The sequence below is a fragment of the Passer montanus genome, unplaced genomic scaffold (assembly GCF_014805655.1).
Source record: "Passer montanus isolate IOZ18808 unplaced genomic scaffold, ASM1480565v1 scaffold48, whole genome shotgun sequence".
In the NCBI taxonomy this organism is placed as follows: Eukaryota; Metazoa; Chordata; class Aves; order Passeriformes; family Passeridae; genus Passer; species Passer montanus.
In genome coordinates, this window is record NW_024369707.1 from 36,374 (window position 1) to 57,714 (window position 21,341).

Genomic DNA, 21,341 nt, shown 5'->3' on the forward strand with positions numbered 1-21,341 from the left:
GGTGTTAAAAGAAACTCAAGTTATTTAACAGAATTCCTGAGGTTTTTCGTAACTTTGATAGGTGTCTGGCTAAACCTGAGATGGCAAGATTATCTACCCACTGTTTGCATAACAGCAAATCACATCTTTACCCAGTGAGTGGCCTCAAACATTTTCACATCCAGAGGGTCTCCTTGGATCTTGCCCTCCCAAACAATTAATGAATGACAAACTGCCAGTGCTTTGAACACTGGGCCCCAAGGCAGGCTGTGGTCTGCAGGGAAACGGTGAATATCCTGAAAGCTAAAGAAAAAGAGAACATAAAAGTTACTCTCAGAGAACACCAAACAACGTAAGACTAACAGAAAAAAATCCTAAACTGGGGGCAGTTAAAGTCCCATCCTGAGCCCAGACCACATGGATATTCCGGGGACTTGTCCTCCCCCATGAACTGCTTTCCATGCACCTATAAAGGCTGGGATACACGTGCTCAAACCAGGTGTTTTATGCCTAGTTAGGGAATCCAATGGGATGGAGAGAGGAACAGATTATTATAAAATATCTTCCTTGAGGCTTGTGCAAAGATTCTTTGAGTTCTGAAGCAGATATAAGTTTGAGCAGCTTTGTGTATGCACATTTCTGGAAATGTAAATGGGGCAAAATCAAGGTTACTGAAAGAACAGTGTCAGTCTTGTGGGTAACAGTGACTTTCTGTCATAAAAGTTTGGGGTTACACTGCAGCTTTGAGATCTAACCCAGGCTGTCTACTGAACACTGCCTGCCCAGACCTGCTGTGCCAAATGCTGGCAACAGTGGCTGTATCTTTTCATGTGGATCAGGACCCCCGGGATAAGGCAAACAATTCATTTTCCAGAGGATATAGAAATAAAATTTAAAATCTAAACATGGGAAACTTCAAACCGCTTAATGTTTAACAATAAATGTCTTTCAGATTTGGTCCTTTGTCTAGTAGAAGAATCCAATCACTAACCAAATTTAGGTGCCATTGGTGTGTCAAGGAGCCTTACCAGTTTCTTTCAGAGGGCAGCAAGCCCCAAAGATCCAGGCCATCTTCTGTTAAGGTGCCAGTCTAAGTTAAAATGTACATTTACATTACTTCTTACATGAGAGCTCCAATAGGAATAAAAAACAATACTTATTTTAAGAAGTTACTGTCCAGAAAATACCAGCATGGAGCAGAGCAAAAGTGCTATCAGGCAATCTCTAGATTCCAAGAAAAACAAGAAATTGCTACAGCTTCTGTTCAGAAAACAAGAATTTAAGTACAGAGCATTGGTCATTTTGTTTCTAACATACAATGGAAATGCTCAATCAAACCCCAGCCTCCCACTCCCAGCATGGCTCCTTTACCAGTGAGGGCATAACCACCACACAGCCATTACTTTGTCAAAGCAGAAAAGGTTCAGCTGTCCACACATGTTGATCCTCTGTGGGCTGATGCAAAAGATGCCCTTTTTCTTCAGCCTCTGCTGGGTATAAATGATTCCAGTTGTCAAGGCAGCTGGCAGAGCTGGTGGAACAGCAATAGTGATAACATCCAAAGCCTTCTTCACCACTTCTCCTGTCTCCTCCTGACATAATAACAAGGACAGTTATCAGGCAGAGAGTGGCAAGAAGTGCTGCTTGCACCAAGCCCTCTTCATTGCTCCTCCCCTCCACTGCAGGTGCTCCAGGCTGTGCTGATTTCTGCCTGTGGTCCACCACATATTCATCTCCATAAGAAATTAATAGGCTTGATTTAAGCAGAGGCTAAAGAGCAGCCTCCAGGCCTTCATCCATTCTCCATGCAAATAAACCTGCCAGGCTCACAGCCTCCTCCAAAACACGTGTTCAAACATGCCAGCCAGACCATTGTACCCTCAGTCAAACCTATTTTCCCATGACACAGCACACAGGAATCTGCTCTTTATATGGGCATTCATCCAGATGCCTACAGGCACAGCTGGTAAGGTGACAGGTGAGACTTATGGTATGGTGCTGAAAATGAGGGCAGAATGTATGAGATAATGATTTCTTCTGACCTTATGTTCTAGGAGTTGTGAAAGAAAATTGCTTTTACCTGCAGGAAGAGACATGGAAGTAACAGTTACCTTTGTAAAAGCAATCTATAATTTGGGAGCATAGAGGTCAGTGTAAAACTGACTGCCAGGATGCTGAGTGTGGACACCGCTATTCTGGGCAGCTGATATGAATGCTAAAGAATTGAATGTTTTTCAAACTGGGGTCCCAGGACTGAGACACTGCAAACTAAAGCAAACTTGCAGTTCAGAAGTACTTGCAAACCATCATAGAGATTTTCTTTTACTTCTGAGCTTGAGACTTTGATCACAAATCATACTGCATTTGATGTTCTGAATTTCCATCATGTTCTGGTTCTCCCTTCATTGATATTGTCTCAGACCACAGAGCACATTAGTTTGATCATATTTTGTATCTATTTTATGTTAGAATGAAGTGCTTAACCACCCACCTTTAGATAAACCCTTACAGAAGAAAAAGCATTTAGTACATCCTGTGATTCAGTCTTAAAATATTGGCAAGACAATTTCAGCAAATGAGATAGCATCAGCATGTATTTTACATATTACAATGGGGAAGTTAAATTTGAAAAAAAAAAAGGGAAAACTGCAAAGCAGACACAAGAATATGTTCGTAAACACACTTTCTTTTATATCCTAAGGGGAAATAATCTTCTGAGCCAATTGATTGGAGGTTATTCCTCAGGAGAAAAATTATTCAGAAGCTGGATTACAGAATCAACCTTACAACTCATGACTTGGACTTTACATTGGCAGGTAATTATCATGGCATGAAATGATTTCTTGAAAGCTTCTGAAAAACTTCTAAATCAATCAGGCTTTAAAATTTGCAGAATTACTGTTTACAGTTTATAACTGTTCTCACATTGACGAATGAGAATGAGTGAACTGTTTTAAAAGGGTTTCAGGTGCACCATGTCTCCTGCATTTAGTAACTCACCCCATTAAGTGCAAATACACACACTGTGTAGATCATTCCAATGGCTGCAAATGCTATGAGGCACATCAGGAACCGGAGGGCATCTCTGTACAGCTTGAAGTTCATGGGTTTAGGGTAGAGAATGGACCTCACCAGATCCCCCTTAGCTGTGTTGAAACCTGGAAAGACAAATTAAAAGCATTCCAAGGGGAAAATATTTCTAAAAATTCTCTGCAAAGAATGGGGGGCTTCTAAATCATTCATAATTTCTGCAATTTATGAAAGAAGACCCAGGTGTTTCATTTTAGTGAATGTGACCTTATCTGCAGAATATAGAAAGGAGTTTTTTTTTTCTTAGGGGAAGGATTTTTTCAATGTCTTAGAAGCAAAGCAAAATTCTTCTTTGTAATTACATACTGGCAGTTTTCGTAGAAGTTATGCCAAGCAAAAAGAAACAATGCATAATAACTTAGCCCAGCCCAGGATAATGATTCTCCATCTGTCTGTTGTAAATATGGATTAGTGCCTTTTACTTAATGTTATTTGATACTTTGTCAGACTGTTCCAGTGGAAAAAATCATGGAAGGAAAAGTGAACTCAAGTTTTGACTGACCAGTCTGCAGCACCACAGCTTTCACTACTCCTCTGTCATCTGCCTTGGTCTGGATGACCTCTGTTCCACAGAAGAGGACATGTTTTCTGTAATCCTCTGCACAGTACACTCTCCAGGGCTTGAAATTATCAGCTTGTGGTAGGTGGATCTTTGTTACAGGAATACTTTCTCCTACGGAAGATTAGTTCAGATGAGGAAAACTGCAGTACACTCAATAACAACCTGCTGACTTTCAAATAAGTACCCAGACATCTAGATGGTAAGTTAAAGGTATTTACTAGAGAAACCAGTTTACAGAAATTTTACTTTTTTATTTTGACATCTTCAGAGTGAATAGAGCTCAAAGCCTAGCAAACAAACAGAATGCCAGAGAAGAGTTTTTCTTTGCATCAGTACAGCAGCTTCATGTAAGTCTAAGAACTGAACGCAGACCAAGGACTCCAAATCCTGACTGTAGATGTAGAGACTTGAAAAGAGTTCTGAACTGGTGTTGCATGACTGCCTTTGAATGACCACAAGTTGTTTACCTAATTTGAACCTGATGTGCAGGTCACCACACATTCCCTCAAGCAGATGGGAACATGATATCCCCTATTCTCCCTCTCTAGTAAAAATGAGAGCCTTTAGCTCAGTGCTTGACAGGTGACAAATACTCTATTTATGTCAAAGCAGACACTAAGGTGAAGAAGAAATGTTTTGTGACAGCTGAAAGTTTTCTAAATGAAACGTGTTTCTGGAATTTCTCATTTCCATGAAATTTCAGAACTGTCAATTTCAGTTTGATTCAGACCAAGACCAAATTTAAAGACAAGAAATAGAACTGTGACCCCCTCCTGCACTAAAAACCCTGCTTTTCAGTAACCTCTCCCATCTGGTGTGTTCTCCACTGTCATCACAGGAATGTGAGGCTAAGTGTCTGGAGGGTTAGATAGACACTCCACAGGAGATGCTGCAGCAATGAGACATCCAGTAAGTGACAGAAACCCCTGCAGCCAGAGTGGACTGTGGGCCCTGTGAAGGAACAACTTTGCTTCATATCCATTTTCTTCTCCTGTCCTGCTCACTCCTCTTCACTGTCCACTCTTTCCCTTCTAATCAGATCGCCTCTTCCTAAATGCTGCATTCCATGAAGGTAGGAAAGTATAAATTGCCTTTCCTAAAGTCCACATTGTGTGTTTAGACAATTAACAACAATTCAATCTCTGTTATATCAAACCAAAAGAATCCCCTTCTTGGCCAGCTATGGACTGTCTCACAGAAAGGGATGTGCATGATAACTGTGTCTGTCCTGTGTCACTGGCTGCAGCCGTGGGGCAATGATGGTGTTCAGGTGGCAAACCTGGCAGGGAGGAGCTGTACCTGTCAGCATGCTTTCATTCACAGTGCACTGCCCGCTGACCAGGATGGCACTCCATGAACGTAGGAAAGTATAAATTGCGCTTCCTAAAGTCCATATTGTGTGTGTTGATGGTGTTCAGGTGGCAAACCTGGCAGGGAGGAGCTGTACCTGTCAGCATGCTTTCATTTACAGTGCACTGCCCGCTGACCAGGATGGCATCACAAGGCAAAAAGGTTTTGCCCTCTTTCAAAATCAGCAAATCTCCAGGAACAAGATGGTGTGATTCCAGCTCTTGGAAACCTGAAAATGACAAGTAATGCAAACTTTGTGCTTCATATATTTCTCTGTAGCAAGGGGGAAAAATACAAGGAACCAATTGCTGAATAGAATTCTTTATAATGGCTGATAAACAAAGGACTACAGTAGGACCTATGTATACAACCTCCAATATTTAAGAAAAGCCTAGATATCAATTCCAATTGTAGAAGTCCCCCTTGTCTACCCAGGATCCCAACCAATGGTTAACTGTTCCATTGCACTGACCTAATTGAAGGGCCTTGGATCTAAATTTCTTCATTTGACTTCATCTCTCTGGACTGGCTCTAGATACCTCGACAATGAACAGACTTTGCATGGAGCAATTAGATGGACTCACAGCTATTCAATTGGTATGTTGTTGGCTGTGTCAGCACTGCTTTAAGAAAAATTACTTCATTTTCCTGACAATTTTCAGCTAAGGCTGCACTCAATTATTAATATGTTTGATATGCCACAACATATCTCTAAGTGAAATTAACTCTTTGTGCAGAAGTGAGTTAACTGAGCTGAGAACAGAAGATGAAAATCACTTTAGAATAAATCTGTTACTATACATGCTTTATGTAAATTGCTATAGAAACAAAGCACATTGGAAAAAAGAAGCATAGAGGAGTCACCTTCCTTATTTCTGCAGACAGTGACCATGATGTTGTTATGAGACTCAACCAGTCTGTGCAGTTTAATGGATTGCTATAAATTAAAGAAGAACACACAAAAGTGTTACATCTTACTTACATGATGCAATTTGTCCACTAACAACTATTTTGTTTTGTTATTTGTGGTTATGAGAGCTGTCAGAAACTGGTCTCTGGCTCTACCAGGAACTGTACAACACAGAGAGAAAGACATTCCCCACCCTAATTACAGAGAGCGTAACAAAATGTTACCAGGTGAAGCACTGGAATGGGGAAGGGAGGATGTGGGTAAGGTACCACACAGAGGTTATGGTGACTGGGAGGCCAGGCCATTGCACCTGCTACTACAAAATGTCACAAGACTAAACCTCTGAGTAAGTCTTGTAGCACTGTGTAGCACATGTTGTAACATGCTGGCCTGGCCCAGACATTAAATCTGCCTTGTGGAAAATGTGAGGTGTCTCACCTTTCTAAGATCATATACGGTCAAAAATATTGAGAGGAGAGACATGAATATGATGGCTGTGGCATACTCCATGTAATCTTCAGCAAACCACAGACACACACTGAACAGCTGGAACACGTAAAATGGATTTAGGACCTGTTTGGAGAGACAGCAGTGGTAAAGAGCTGGCCACATTTAAATGGCCCCAATTAGACAGTCCAACCTGTTATAAAAGGTCTGGAATAAGAGACATTAAGTATTGTGACTTCTGGCCCCCTTTGTAATTTTCTCAGCAGTCACTTTAGTCTAATGAGATCGGACCATCTTCATCTGACAGAAGGGACAAATAATATGGACCAATAGGATATTATTTGAGATGTGAATGACTCAGCCCAATCCTTGTTTTGTTTGCTTCTTACAAGAAATGCAACAAAAGTGAGAGAAGAGCAGATTGTGCTGTGAGCATGTAGCTCACATACCATAAGCACACTGCCACAAACACCTTGGTTAGGCACATACAGGCTGTTCCTGTCAGAAAGAGATATTGGTGTTTTGTGTAGTGCTTGCCCAAAATCATGAACTCACTCGAGCTCTCTGCAGCTACAGGCATGTACCAGGTACTGCTGTTCTCTTAACCTCTGTGGATTAAGAGACAGCCCTTGTCTGGAAGGTCTGATCTCCAGTGCAGCTTGGAAACCTTCAATGGCCCTCAGAAGGCAAATAGAATGAGCTCCCAGGACACAGATACATAGAAATACCAAGCAGACACACAGGTATGGTGATGGAGGATAGGGGAAAAGAGACAGTGAAGGAACTTATGATGATTTCATGGAACAGCTTTCAACAGGATTTGAAAAATAAATGTGCCTGAAGAGTGAGTAGTGGGAAGTTAAATCAGATATAGAATCAATTATATGCACACATGGCCTCCCAAGCAGCTTAGAATAAAATCAACAGAAATGCTTAACCTCTTTGATGAGTAGTTTCCAAATAGGGATCACTGGAACATCAATAGCGTTTGGCCCACATATAACTCTCCTGTATGGGATAAAGATACATCAGTCACAGATAAAATAGTGACAATGTCACTTGATCAAGACAATACAGATTTCAGTAGTCCTGAGACTTATTTTGATCCTAGTTTAAAGGCTGGGAGGACATTTTTTTTCAAGAAAAGAAATTTAAATGTTCCTACAGTGCTTACGTTAGAAAAGACAGCTGTACCAGTTACATTTACTTATGCAGACAAGAGGTGTAAACATTAGGCAAATGTTTCCATCATACAAGAATTACTTTGAGAGGCCATAAACAAAGGAGTTCTGCATCTAAAAGTAAATGATCCAAACACAAATAATTTTGCAAAAAGTTAAGAATGATTGGAATGTAGGATTTGACATGAGCTAAGGTCAGGAGCTGGATTTTCAGTATTCAATCAACTGAAGATTATTTTTCTATTTAGCAGTTTCATAAATATATGTTCTGTAACTGGCTTAATGATACACTAGTTTATGAGAATAAGTTCAATGACTAGAACTAGTCAATTTGGAGCTCCAGTCAAGAAGCAAACACACAACTTATCTGCACTCTTCTACAGAGACCTTCTCTTACTCCCAATAAGAACTGCTTAAAGTTAGTTACAGGACATAGTTATTTCCTGATTGAGACCAATAACAGTGATGAATACTGAGACACTTCAAAAATTTTGACAAGGAATAAACAACATTCTCTAGCCCTTTTCACTCAATATTTCCATGCATGGCTGTTTCATCTAAAATTATGTGTGTATTAATAAATACACAAAAAACTCATGGGAAATGCACCAACAGATCGAATTTACATCCCTTTGAAATCCATATGTTGAGTGTTCGTGTTTTAAAATGAGTACCTGAGATTCTGTTCATTGCAGGTGAGACCAGAACCAAATTTATCATGTATAGCTGAGCAAGTGTAGTGGTCTTCTAGGACTCTAAAATAGAAAGGGAGTGTGTTCCTTAGGATATTATTCACAAAGACACTTGACTTCAGAGACTTGTGCAACCAGCACAGTGAACTCACCCAACTTTCTGGAACTGTTTTGCATAGACATTCCAGACATAGCGGATTTTTTGTACTTGGATAGTTTTCACCTGGAAAACGAGACAGGGACAACAAAGCATGCAACACAGCAAACAAAAATACTCTGAGACTTGCTCACAGAGCTCATCTAGGCATCCTCACTGGGGTCAAGTACAGATAAAGGAAATTTTATGTGCGCAAGGAGGGAGAGAAGACATGAATGCATTCATTGACACCCTAGATGAATTATAGATTGGGATCCCCAATCTATAACTGGGGAACAGTGCGAGTTGCAGAAAGTTTTACAGACCTTTAGGTCACACAAGTACAAAGCAGTGTTTTTTCTGAAGAAAGGAATGGTCTTCACTCTGATCTCATAGAATGAATGTAAGAGATCACTAATGCCATGGTGGCTACACAAGCAGCTGAAAAAGCCAACAGCTCCCTAGTCTTCTGTCTAGTTTTGGGGAAAGCAGGGGACTTTGGGTCATTTCCAAGCATGGTGCTGAGTCTGGCTAAACAGATGTGCCAACAGACAAGAAAGGCCATCCCAGGATACTGAGTCACTGCTAATGCTAAGCCCTTGCAGAGCAGTTATCCATTAGGAACACACGCTGTCATTTATAACTTGCAGGAGGAGTCTGTCCTGTCCTGCACAACAATAACAAATCCTATTAGAGATAATGGCACTTCCTATCAGCTGGCAGAAGGCAGGGCTATACACCTGTACACATGAGTGGTAAAGAAATCAGCTCCAGGGAACTCTCCCTGCCCAGTGCAATAAGCATTATTATAGGCCAATGAAATCTAAACTCAGCTCAGGCACCGACTCAAAATGGAGCTATAACCACAGTCATTAGCTTAACAAGAGGTCTGGAGTTAGGATTTCATGCAATAGGAGCTGCAATATCTGCAATGCTAGAAACTGGAGTGGGAAGAAATGGACTCAGCTCCCTGTCAGATGAGGTCCTTGGACAGCTCTTGGTCACTACACAGAACTCTGCACACTCAGGTAGCTTAAATGGCAAAAACACTTTGAAATTTAATTATAAGTAAGGGCTTTTGAATTGCTAGGGAATGATTAAACTGTTCTCTTTTTGCTGCTTTGAAATGTGATCTTTTCTATCTAGATGTTTTGATTGATACGAAAGTGGTATTCAAAGGGCCTATTATTTGAGGCTATATTTGGCTTTTTTATGTTACTAATTTGATCCTCAAAAGAATGTTACAGACCTGTCTCACTTTTTCTGCATTGTGCCAGTTGATTAGATTAGTTGACACTAAACTTTCCTATGTACATTAATATATGTCCACAGTAGAAATAGCAACAGCTTTGCTCAGCTAAAGTTAGGTTTATATTGAAAATATTTACTAAAAATTGTTGTAGATATAAAAAGAAATTTTAGTAAGTTAGAAATTTATTTCCTGAAAGGGAAAATAGCTCTTTTCTGGATTCCTCGGTGCAGTGTTCTAGTATCTACAATCAAAAGCCAGATATTAACAAATGCATCAGTTTGCATTCCTACTGCTCACACAAACTTAGCCTGTAATGCTAAGCAAGGCACGTGGCTGAACTGTCTGGTACATGTTTTAGAATGGGATAATTACATTTACTCAGCTGATAAGAGGCATTGAAATCTGCTTGGATCAATCCATCATCTACTTTCACCCCAGTGTCTCACTGGGATCACAAATCTATGGGACTGGCAGAGACCAGGATACATTTTTGCAAGAACTGTCAGTAGTGACTCCTGTTAACGCGACTCCAGCAAATGCACTTTAAAGAACAAATTGGTGCATACAAAGGCAAAGAAGCAAAATGTGTTGATGAGATATTTCTGGAAATAGTGATCTAGCTCAGGTGCTTTTCTGTTCTATTCCCTATCTGCATTCATCCCTGTTTTCGTGTTACTGAGGCAGCTGCATTCAGTTCTGCACAGACTCCTTTCAGATGCACAGTCACCCCTAAATTCCCTGATTCCTATGCCAGATTTTTTTTTTAATTTGGAACTGATTCTCCAATGCCAACCTCAGTTTCCTGAAGCTCTCCTACTTATAACATAGGTTTTCTCTCAGAAATAGTGAGAATTCTCATTTCATAGCCCCCCTCAGAATAAGAGAGGATTTTTACAGAGGTGAGTACAGTTGAATACAATCCTTTTCTTTTTCCACAGCTCACTGTGTTCCTCAAGCTGCAAGATTCTTAGCTGCATATGTTTCACAGCTCACTTTTACTCCATGAGGCATGGCTGAGATTTGCCATCATCTCCCAGATGCTGCAGAGAATACTTTACTTACTAGCAAACTTGGCTTCATTATGGCTTTGCTGAAGATTGAGTCTTCCTCAGGGGATGGATAGTCTGATCTACTTTTGATAAATGCAGACACAGAGATCCATGTCACAGTCTTACGAGAGTAAGTCCGAAAATCATCCTAAGTGGATATAGAAGAGAAATGTCACAATTTGCCCCAAACACAGACCAAATTCACTTTCACCTCAGAGTCAAGCAGCCTTTCTGGAGCACTACTCTGGCTTTTTTAAGGATTAGCCAACAGTAGCCTCCCAACACTTGTGATTTAGAGAAAAATCATTAGAATAGGAACAGAACAGAACTGTCCTGTCAAAATGTGAGTACTGCAAATACTTCAGTGACCACAGTCTGGTGTTTGGCTGATAAGGATGGAATGGGAACACCCAGGTCAAGATCTAGGGCAGGCAAACAGCACGGGACAATCTGAGATTAGTGACCCTGCTGCAAAGGGAAGATCAAAAGGAACACAGTGCTGTGCTGCAAAATGGATGTTTAGTGCCAGTACCTTTACAGCCACTCCTGAGTTAACACTTCATTGGAAGAAGTGTCAGCACTTGTGGCACCTTAGACAAGCTTTTACCACAAACTGAGTTCATGACCTTCCCATTTTTTATAAAGCCAGTTGAACATTAGAACTGCCTGATAACAAGGATTGGTAGTACAGTCTGAGAGATTAGATGAACTACTGTAGTGAGTAGCTCCATGCTAAGTTTCAGTCCCAAACACTGAACTACATGCACTAAGGCCAACTATGAGACTGACTTACATTCTGGGTGTGAGCAGTTTTGCAGTTATGAAACTTTAATTGGAAAAGGGAAGAGTAAAAAAACATTTCTGTACCAAATATGAGCCTTTTGGAATAATTTAATTGTTAAAAAAGAACTTTAATAATGTTTATATATCTTATTTGCCTGCTTTTCTTTTTAAACTGGTCTTTTGAGTAGTATAACATTTATTTTCTGATATTTATCTTTAGTTCAGATTTCAGAATGAGTAGAGATTGGGATGCAGATTGAGATGGGAACCAGTGAATAACACAGGTGCTCATCATTTGAACTAAAGTGAATCAAAATTCAATAACAAAAGTGAGTTAATAGGCTCTTATATTGCAAACGCAGAGATAATGATGACTTAAGAATTAAGGTTTTATGTGAAGCAAAAGATAATTCCAAGGATCAAGCTGATGAGATTACTTGTATCCTCATTAGCAGTAGCCATCACATTTGATATAATCATAATGTAGCAAAACAAAACAAAACTGTCATTTTAACACAAAGAATCATTAAGGAAATCTTAAATTTTCAAACACTTAGAACACATTTGCGAAAGCTACTTGATAACAAGAACATACAATATGATTCAATTTCTGTTTAATTACACAAAGGATCATTTAAAAACTCATTTATTTGAAAAGTGCTTGGCATGGCACGTCTTTTTAAAATTACACACAAGAATAGGTAATTAAAAATGCAAACTGAATTGAAGATTAGGAAAGGATATTAAGCCTAATATGATGTTTTTAATAAAAGAAAAAACATACCCCCCCAGGCTATTACAATGCAGATTGTTTCATTAGAAAGTATTCAACAGGCAGATCTGTGATTTTCAAAACCTGGGCTTTTAACTGCAGGCTGCTGTGCTCATTTAAGAAGGCAGCTCAAACACAGAGGCAGTAAATGATCCATTTTGCAATTGCAAACACTGAAGATGCCATTGTTCAGAAATCTTTGAAGCAGAACAAATCAAATTTCTGGAAGTAAACCAACTCTGCCAGCTCCTGCAGCATTCAGGCTCAGCTGGGATTCAGACCCAAGTCTCAGTTTACTTCTTTAGTGTTGCAGCAGCTTCCATGAAATAAAACCAAGGGTTTGCATATGTTGCAGTGCTTCAGTACAGTCCTCAACAGGGAGTGACCTGCATCAGGAAACTACAGCAAAATGTGCCAGCTCTGAAAGCATTAGCTGCAGGATTGCAAGCTTATTGGACATGGGGAAGGGCTGATGGGAAATGGAACCACAGAGCCAAGAAAAGCAGCAGTGTAGGCTTGGCCTCTTCTGTGTACTGATCCCTCATGACACACTTGGGCACTGCTGAGACACTGCTAGACAAATCTTTAATTTGGCCCAGTAGATACATTTTGGCAGAGAGCAGCATCTTCGCCAGAACAGCCAAGTGAGGGAAACGGGACCTGCTGGATACTGCCAAACACACAGATGCTCCAGAATCTGGAGCACAAGGCTACAATGTAGAAAGAACAGGGATGGTAGGAGGGAGGAGGAAGGACTGAGAACAACAGTCTTAAAACCACAGATATTATGGGTTTTATCAGCCCAATGTCTTTCACCTTGTCTGATCAGCTGTTACACTCCATTCCCACCATCATCATACATGTAATTTGTGGGATATTTTTAAGTTCTTTAGATCAACAATGGTACACATAAGATATTATTGCAGGAAACCAGCAGTGTAAGAGACTTCAGCTAACTGGATACCTTACAGTTAACTCACCTTCCAAATAGCCACCTACTAGGGACTAATTAAAGATTAAAGTAGGCACCTACCGTTGTTCTAAGCAGAACAACATCTGCTTCTTCCAAGCTGGATTGGATGCAGTTTATCCACACATCCCACTCTGGCTTCCAGTAAAACAGCAGCCTCAGAGCCCCACAGGACAAGATGTATCCAGCAATGCACAAGGCCCTTCGGCAGCCTTGAGTTTTGTAGCCAAATATGTCCTGTACAGCAAAAAGAAGACAAAAATCATTACTATTCCTCCTAAAGAAATGCCTGGAATACTACAGCTTCCTGTGACTCGCTGTTCTCCCATAGCTACTGTTAGGTATGGTACTGTGAAAAACAAGCCATAGAACTTATACTTGGCTACTTTAAGTGTCCTAAATATGATTACCAAAAATTTGCATCTTCAAGAGAACTTTTCATCCACCTTCACAAAATCTAGATTGCTGTAGCCTGACCACTATTTTTATGGAGTTGTGAAACTCAGCATGAAACATTGTTTTGTGTGTGCATGAGCAGGAATGATGACAAAATATAGAGGTTTAAACATTTATTCCAAGTCAGGAATTCAGACTTGACCATCAGCATTTTTAAGGGTCAGACAGCTGAAGAGACTAAGCACATTTTCACCAGGGGATGGTGAGTGATCAGTGCAGAGCTGCTGCCTTAGGGCTGCCCCCATGCTCTAGCAGTGATCTGTACTAATGCACCCACACTTCAGAGACTCAGTCAGTGTCTGTGCTTGGTGCTGAATGACACTGTGTGCCTGCACCAGCTGGAGCTGCTGGGCACAGCTTGGCACTGACACAGCTTTTGGAGCTGTTACCCTCTTCCATGACAGCTCCAGTATGGGGATTTTGGAGCTTGCCTATGTGCCATTGGCCTAAGAGCTAATGATTAATAATAATAATAATAATAATAATAATAATAATAATAATAACAACAACTGTTAGGAAGAACATCTAATGAACACTTACAGAATGCTTTACATGTTCAGGCCAAAGGAAGCTACTCATTTTAGTTGTATGAGTATTATTATTATTATTATTATTCCATTTTTAAAGCTGGGGAAATTGTTACAGTGAGGCAAGGTGACTTGCCCAAAACATGTCTGTCAGCATTACATTTTAAGAGCTGCAGGTCTTGGTACCATGGCCAAATTTCCTCTCAGTACTGCTAGCAGGGACTCAGTAAATGTGAAACAAAACGTATACAGTGCATTTATAGAGAAGATGCAGCCTAAGCTAAGATGGGAGATTCCATGGCTGCAATTACATCAGGTGACCAGGAGAATTTGCTAGCATAAGGGTTAAGGTTCCTCAATTCCTTCTTCTGAGTATATCTGCAGCAACTATGTAATCTGCATCTGAGGATCAGATCTCTGCAGCCACAGATATTGCAAGATCCATTTATAAGGTGAGAAGAAAAGGCAATGTAATTGTAAGGATGACTAATGCATAATTCCTGGTTCTGTGCTGGTGTCTTTGCTTGTTATGTGAAATGCAGGCCCTGCCCAGTGGTTCCACATGCTGCCTCGGCACACCTGCTCTGTGGCATTCTCCAAAAGACAGACTCTGTCATCCTAGGCAATCTCCAGGAGGTTTCTAAGGGGAAGAAATTGGCAACTGCAACAAAAAATTATGGTAAACGACACAGGAAAGTGGCCTGCACTGCACTGGACCTGGTTAGACCACCTGTGAGACGAACACACAGCACTTTCAAAGGCTTCTATAATCTCTGAGCAGACCAAGATAATAAGGCAACTCTGCAGCAGATAGAAGGAAGCCCATAGGTGAGAGCAGACAGGCAAGCTTGCTGGGAAGTAGCTGGTGTAGCAGTCATGTGCAATTAATAGTCACATGCTCCTATAACAAGGTAAAGGGTTTCCATTCAACTCTCTCTGGCTATAACCTGACCAAAAAGGTTAAAGAAATAGTGTCAGCACCAGCATACGGAATAATACATAGGACAATGTGAACTCACTCTTCACAGCAATTGCTTACTAGCAAAATCCAGATTGCTTACTAGCTTGGATCCAGACTTCACAGCTTGTCAGCAAGGCAAAGGGAATCCCAAGGAGACAGAGACACCTAAGGGATTTGGACTTCCTTCAGTATGTGGCTGGACCTGGAATAACTGGAATAGTATTTTCAAATTGGGATGGGCATGAATATCAGGGTGGGGAAGAACAGGATTGCTGCCATGTGCATCTAGCTTCTGCCTGTGAATCACTCCTTTAATTTTCAGTTTTTGTGTCTTACACCCAGTGTCTGAGAAGTCAGAAAGGCTGTACTCATAGAATTAAGAAGAGAGAGGGTGGATGCTCTGCATATGATTGGCGGCCATTTGGGATCATCATCTGTTGGCAGTGTTCTTCACTGAAATGTTCAATGGTTTCCCAAGTCTGATACAGCAAGATAACCACAAAACTAGAGCAAACTCTGTATTTCTCTATATTTTTGCCTAGGAAACCATTCACCAATATATGAAAATATGTATCTGCATCCCCCTATGCCAGCATATGTTTTAAGGCCTTTTTTTTCAGAATAATTTCAGCTCAAAAAGTGATTTGAATCCATAGATTCCAAGACACTCCCCAGAACCAAGCATGCATCACTATTCCTCATCCTGAAATACAGAAGAGAGGCAAACAAGGAAAACAGCTCATCTTGGAAGAAAATAATGCTCTTTAAGGTATTCATTATGCTGTGTGCTGGATCTTGCTGCTTCTCACAAGGGACTTTCCTGAGACAGACAGAGAGACAGACAGATAGAGGGATACCACTGAGCTGTTCTGACCCTTCAAGGGCATGAACTGCCATATGAACAGAGGTTTTGGTTCAGGTTTGTTGGTTCATGTCTTGATGAGTGTGACATTTCTGAATACAGCTCTTTAGGAGTTCTACAACGAGTAAGCTAGGAAAGACTAAACATCAGATGTTAACTGATGCATCTGGATGTCCATGAAGGAATCTACTGACAAAACAAGTAACTTCCCACAGTTTGGAAATGTCTGGAGTGGGTCACCTGGGCCACGTCACTGAGAAGTAAAGCTAGGCAAGGAAATAGACTGAGCTCCAAATTTGACTTGTGCCAAAGTTCTCTGAGCCAGAACCTTTCAAGCTTAACTTCAGTACAGAATGTTCTGTTAGGTTGAGGAGTTTTTTCTGGCCCTGTGCTTTCAGCTGGAAGGATTATAGCAATGAATGCTGCATTCATTAAAAAAAAAATTAATACATGAATAACTCCTTGTTAAAGCAGAAACTTCTCACTCATCAGATAAGTCAAAATTAAATTCATTAGAAGAATTCTCAAAACTATTCTCTTCCACAAAAAAAGGTGAATATTAGACCCATAACAGAGGTATCCACAATGTGCATGAAGAAGAGAGGAACAGGCACACACATGGCACAGGTTTGTTTAGCCACATGAATGACTTATAGTAATTAGGGTTTAGAAATTCTTGAAGTTTATTTAGGATTCACTTGGCCTCTGCTACAAAGATCTCCAAGCAAATGCATGTCTACTATGGCAAACAATACTTTCAATGCTGGCAGAAGTCCTGCTGAGAGGACTGCAGTGAGAACATGTCTGTCAGATTAGTTTTGTGTTGTTAAGGAAATAACTTTTGCTGCGTTTCATTTCATTGCACTCGTGCAGACATGCTTCTTTTAAAGAGGATCTGACGAATACAGATTTGCACCTTAACAACTTTTCTAATGCATGAACAAGTTTTTAGAGTTAAATGAGTACATTTGGCATATAAAACAGTTCACAGTCAAAATTCTGGGTTCTTGAGTGCATCAGACTAGGAAATGGTAGAAAATGAAATTAAGATTAGCTGTCTGTAAGACTCCTCATAGGCAAAACCATCTACAGAATAGGCTGATATACAGTGTTCATCTCATCTCTATAGAATATTTTTTAATATTGCAGTGTACAGTAAAATTTTGTTTCCTCATCTGTTAACATCCCTTTTGCCTTGAGACTCACAACAGTCAGAGGAGAGACTGTAACAAAATGGTTTGACTTGTGAGTGAAGGGTCTGAGAAGGGGCCAGGATTATTGGACAGAAAAAGCTGCCAGACCTGTTCAGTGGCAAGTAAGGTTCTTAGCTGCTTTTAGAACCACACAAAGCCACCATTCAAGGGCTTATCACTCTAGTGTCCAGCAAGTCTTTGTTACTTATGTTTAAAATAAAAATTGCCTCTAACTGCCAGGTCATCTGCACAGCAGAATTTAAATGCAAATGTCAAAAAAATTCAAGCACCTTTTACTTTGGTGAAAACAAAGCCTGTAGCTACCACCAGGGAACCTAAACAGTGGCTGTGAATGGTCATATTTCTGGCAACCCCAACACCAGGTACCCTATTATGAACAACCTGTTGCTATAACAACAGTTAATAGGATTAGACTTGAAAGACTGGCTAAGTTCCACAAGCAATTTAATAACTGAATCTCAGCCTTACCGACCAGAACCTGTTTCATCAAAGGTTTGTCCCTGTTCTCTTCAAAACCAGCAGTGACATTCACTATTGTTCCATTAGCAACAAGATTGTACCTTTCAGATTTTATTTCAATTTTAAAGTTACATTTTTCACATTCAAAGTATATAAAATTCCTGTATCAGATTCCCTTAAGAATTGTGGCCTCTCAAAGGAGGCAGACAGCTGCTAAGATGCAGCAGTAAACTGGGGTGCACCAGCTGACTGACTGCATTCCTTCAGCCACAAGCAATGGGGGAACACATGCTTAAGACAGGCTGCTGGAAAATCCTTCCCAAAGCAGCAGCCTGTCAAAGTCTATCACAATCTTCTGCACTGCAAGACTTAAGCTTCACACGTTAGGTTTTGTGCAAAGGGAATGATTATTCCCAAGCTGTGCAGAGAACATCAAATTGGCAGAGAGCATAAAGCTGTGGGTTTTCTTCCTCTTTGTATTCCACTGTAAATGTACTTCTCAAAATATTCCAGCAGATTTTTCTGAAGGGAAGCCTACTATTAGCCCTCTCTGAGGCAAGCTGCTGTGTCCAGAGTTCTCTCACACTACTAAGACCTTTCTGGTACTACAAATGGTTATGGAGAGAGAGTTTATCTCATGCTTTGAATACACCTTGCTAAGTTTTAGCTGCATAGCAGAAGAGTGAGCTTTAATTCAAGCAAATGCTCTGCAGCAATTGTAAAGTAATCCCAAAGATATACACAAGGATATACAGGTTCCATTTCCTAAGTCAGAGTGAATACTCTTAAATCCAGGACTATCTAGCACCTCAGCTGTACCAAGAAATGGAAACACAAAAGAAAGCTTCAAAGCATTTCTTCTTATTAGAGTTCCCCAAATTTCCTCAGCAAACAGGACAGCTTGTTCAACACAGGGAAGCACTGCACATCCAGAGTTCAAGTGAATTACTTACGTGCTTTCAAATTACTTGAACTATTCCACTCTGGAAGAACTGGCACTTGCCCAGTGTCAGCTGTTACATTATTAGACCAAGAGATCTGATCTTGTTCGAAAAGTCAAGAGCTGCTTGTTAATAATTTGGTTCAGGTAGATTAAACTGACTGTTGAAAATAGCATTAAAAAATATTTTTCATGGCTTTGAATTTAAAAAAAAAATTAATTCTCTTTACTTCACATATCCTTCTTCACTCTTCTACTTAAAGACTTCTCTTTCTTCACAACTATTTTTATTTACATGCTACTTTCTTTTTTCCTTTCACATAAATACACACATTAGCTGCTCTCTTTTTTCTATACACACATTGCTTTTTTTCTCATCCTCTTACAATACTTCATCCATCCTCAGGGATATCTTACTCTATCTCAATCTTTTTTTTGTCTTGCATCTGTGTAACAAATACACATGCATTCCTGCCTAAATTAGCATAATTTGGATACAGTTTTAATTGCATTTCTTCTCAAGTGCTTTACAAGTCTTTTTTCTTCAACTTCCTTTGGGAACTCCAGGTGAATGAGTACTGATCCTACTCAGTGCAGGCATGGAGAGCATGGCAACTGCCAGACACTCTGGATTCATAGTGGAGACTGACTCAACACTGGGCACACACAGCAGCTGTGCATGGAAAACCTCAGATTCACAGATCCCTGAGCACAGATTCAGGACACATGGGCTCAGTATGATATTGATGAGTACCAAAAACATCCTTGGGATAACTGGCTCCATGGAAGCACAGCTTGGGTGTCCCAGCAGGGCACAGCTGGAACTGAACATTCAGGGTACAACAGCGTGACTGTACACAACACCAGACAATCCACTTAAACCTAATTAGCTCCAGCTCAATTCTGGCATTGCTAGAGTCAGCACCGATAGTGGTGAGAGCACAACAGGGTGTTTCTACTCCTAGAAGGACAGGGCAGGGTGGAGCAGAGGCACGAACCCAGCAGCTGTTTGGAGCTGGGGAGCAGTGCACATCAGCACCAGGGCTAGAGCCAGGAGCAGGGCGCTGCCAGCAGGTTTAGTAACTGGCCGGCGGAGCCAGTCGGGCTCTGCATTGCACGCAGCTAATTAGTCCCCACCCGCGGAGCCAGAGCCTTGTGCTTCCTGCACTGCTCAGTTCATGCTGCTGGGTGACTCTCTACTGCATTCCCCAGGTTTGCATTACGCAAAATGTGGCATCTCCCCTTCCCTGGACAGCTGAGAGCGCTGTCTGAAAATCTACATTTTTCTTTGCAAGATAACAGGTATCCATGTTTGCACGTGACACAGTCTCTTTCACTAGAACAGGAATGTCAGTGAGGAGATTTTGAAGACTTCTCCGGGACTTCTGAAAGTGAACAGTTGTGTCAACTTGGAAGTGACTGTGTTTCAATGGTTTTGCTATTGAAATCCTGCAGACACTTACAGCAATGCTCCAGTGGCTCTGCAGCACAGGGATTTTGAGAAGCACTGCATTTACCAGATATGCCTAAGAACTGCTGTTGTACAGCTGCATCATGGATCTGATATCTCCAGCAGAATCTATCAGAGGGACAGAATCCATGTGAATAGCTGACTCATAACACACAGTAATGCCAAAGCAGCTCAGAAGCACTGAATTCACTTCAATCTCTTTCCTATTTAACAGCATTGCCATGCAGGAGAACAGAGATTTTGTGTAAACATAAGACTTATTTCCAGATGTTACAAAATGCATGCAAACACATTTCTCCCTGGGAAACTCTGGAAAGAAATATAGTATTTCAGTATTTAGGAATCCCAGCTTCTGAGATAGTGTTGACAATTTAACAGACTGCATTTGTCAGTAATTTATGCAAACATAACAGGTGTTTTTATGTTTTGGAGAAAGCCAAGGTTTCCTGTTCTCTAACTGGAGCTGATCCTGGAGACCCAGCTGTCAAATGGCTGGGGATGCCAGTCTGGCCCATCCCTCTAGCTCATATTAAACCACCTCCATCTAGATTTGTAACACCACATGAATAATCTGTTGAGCCATCATCCCCTGTTAGAGGGGATAACTGGTTAAACCCAATGGACATAACACCACATGAATAAAAGTGAGCCATCATCCTCTGTTAGAGGGGATAACTGGTTAAACCCAATGGACATAATCAACCTTATTATCTTTCTGCCAGAAAAAAAAAAATATATCCCTTTCTAACTGTATGTTTCGGCCAAGGAAACACCCCAACTAGCAATAACTCAATTACAGTCTGTAGCATTCTATTGCAGAACACGTGCCACCTTCTGCTTCAAGCTAAGAGAGACCTAGACGGAGATACAACTCACCATCTCATTCTCTTCTCCCTGGTTAAGCTGTGCATAATGGTTCTTGGCAGGATTTTCCCCCATGAAATGACCCTCTGGAGACTTTGTACAGCACCCTCAGGACAGGTCTTCAGCATAGTGTGCTTGAACTTCTACATTGAGGAAGTGCTCTAAGTACACACCTTCCTTATAATTCTGATGATGTTTGAAGTAGGGAGCTCCTCCCTCTCTGGGGTTAGCAGGTAACACTTTATCCCTCCTCCCTCCATTCTGTTGTTGGAGTTTTGCAATTGTGAGGGTTCATGCAGAATTCAGGCAAAAATGCAAGAAAGAAAAAGTTCAATCTTACAAGCGTTTGACACAATATGACTCCAGAGCATAACTCTGGCAGGTGGAAGCAAGCGCTGCTGGCACAAAACTTTT

The 21,341-nt window shown here is 40.8% G+C and overlaps 1 protein-coding gene across 1 annotated transcript in view; it reads right to left on the reverse strand.

The window, feature by feature from the left end:
• Positions 1-21,075, reverse strand: part of ATP13A4 (ATPase 13A4) — a 37,895-nt gene extending 16,820 nt beyond the window's left edge. The window contains exons 1-14 of the mRNA XM_039722449.1: positions 20,940-21,075; positions 13,237-13,410; positions 10,662-10,796; positions 8,364-8,434; positions 8,194-8,274; positions 7,277-7,346; positions 6,330-6,464; positions 5,846-5,918; positions 5,079-5,210; positions 3,572-3,742; positions 2,980-3,137; positions 1,383-1,571; positions 1,008-1,069; positions 132-282 (exon numbers count right to left, since the gene is read on the reverse strand). Of these exons, the coding sequence (XP_039578383.1) occupies positions 132-282; positions 1,008-1,069; positions 1,383-1,571; positions 2,980-3,137; positions 3,572-3,742; positions 5,079-5,210; positions 5,846-5,918; positions 6,330-6,464; positions 7,277-7,346; positions 8,194-8,274; positions 8,364-8,434; positions 10,662-10,796; positions 13,237-13,410; positions 20,940-21,002 (1,665 nt within the window). The 5' untranslated portion in view covers positions 21,003-21,075. The remainder of the gene's footprint in view (positions 1-131; positions 283-1,007; positions 1,070-1,382; positions 1,572-2,979; positions 3,138-3,571; positions 3,743-5,078; positions 5,211-5,845; positions 5,919-6,329; positions 6,465-7,276; positions 7,347-8,193; positions 8,275-8,363; positions 8,435-10,661; positions 10,797-13,236; positions 13,411-20,939) is intronic.
• Positions 21,076-21,341: the final 266 nt, after the last annotated feature.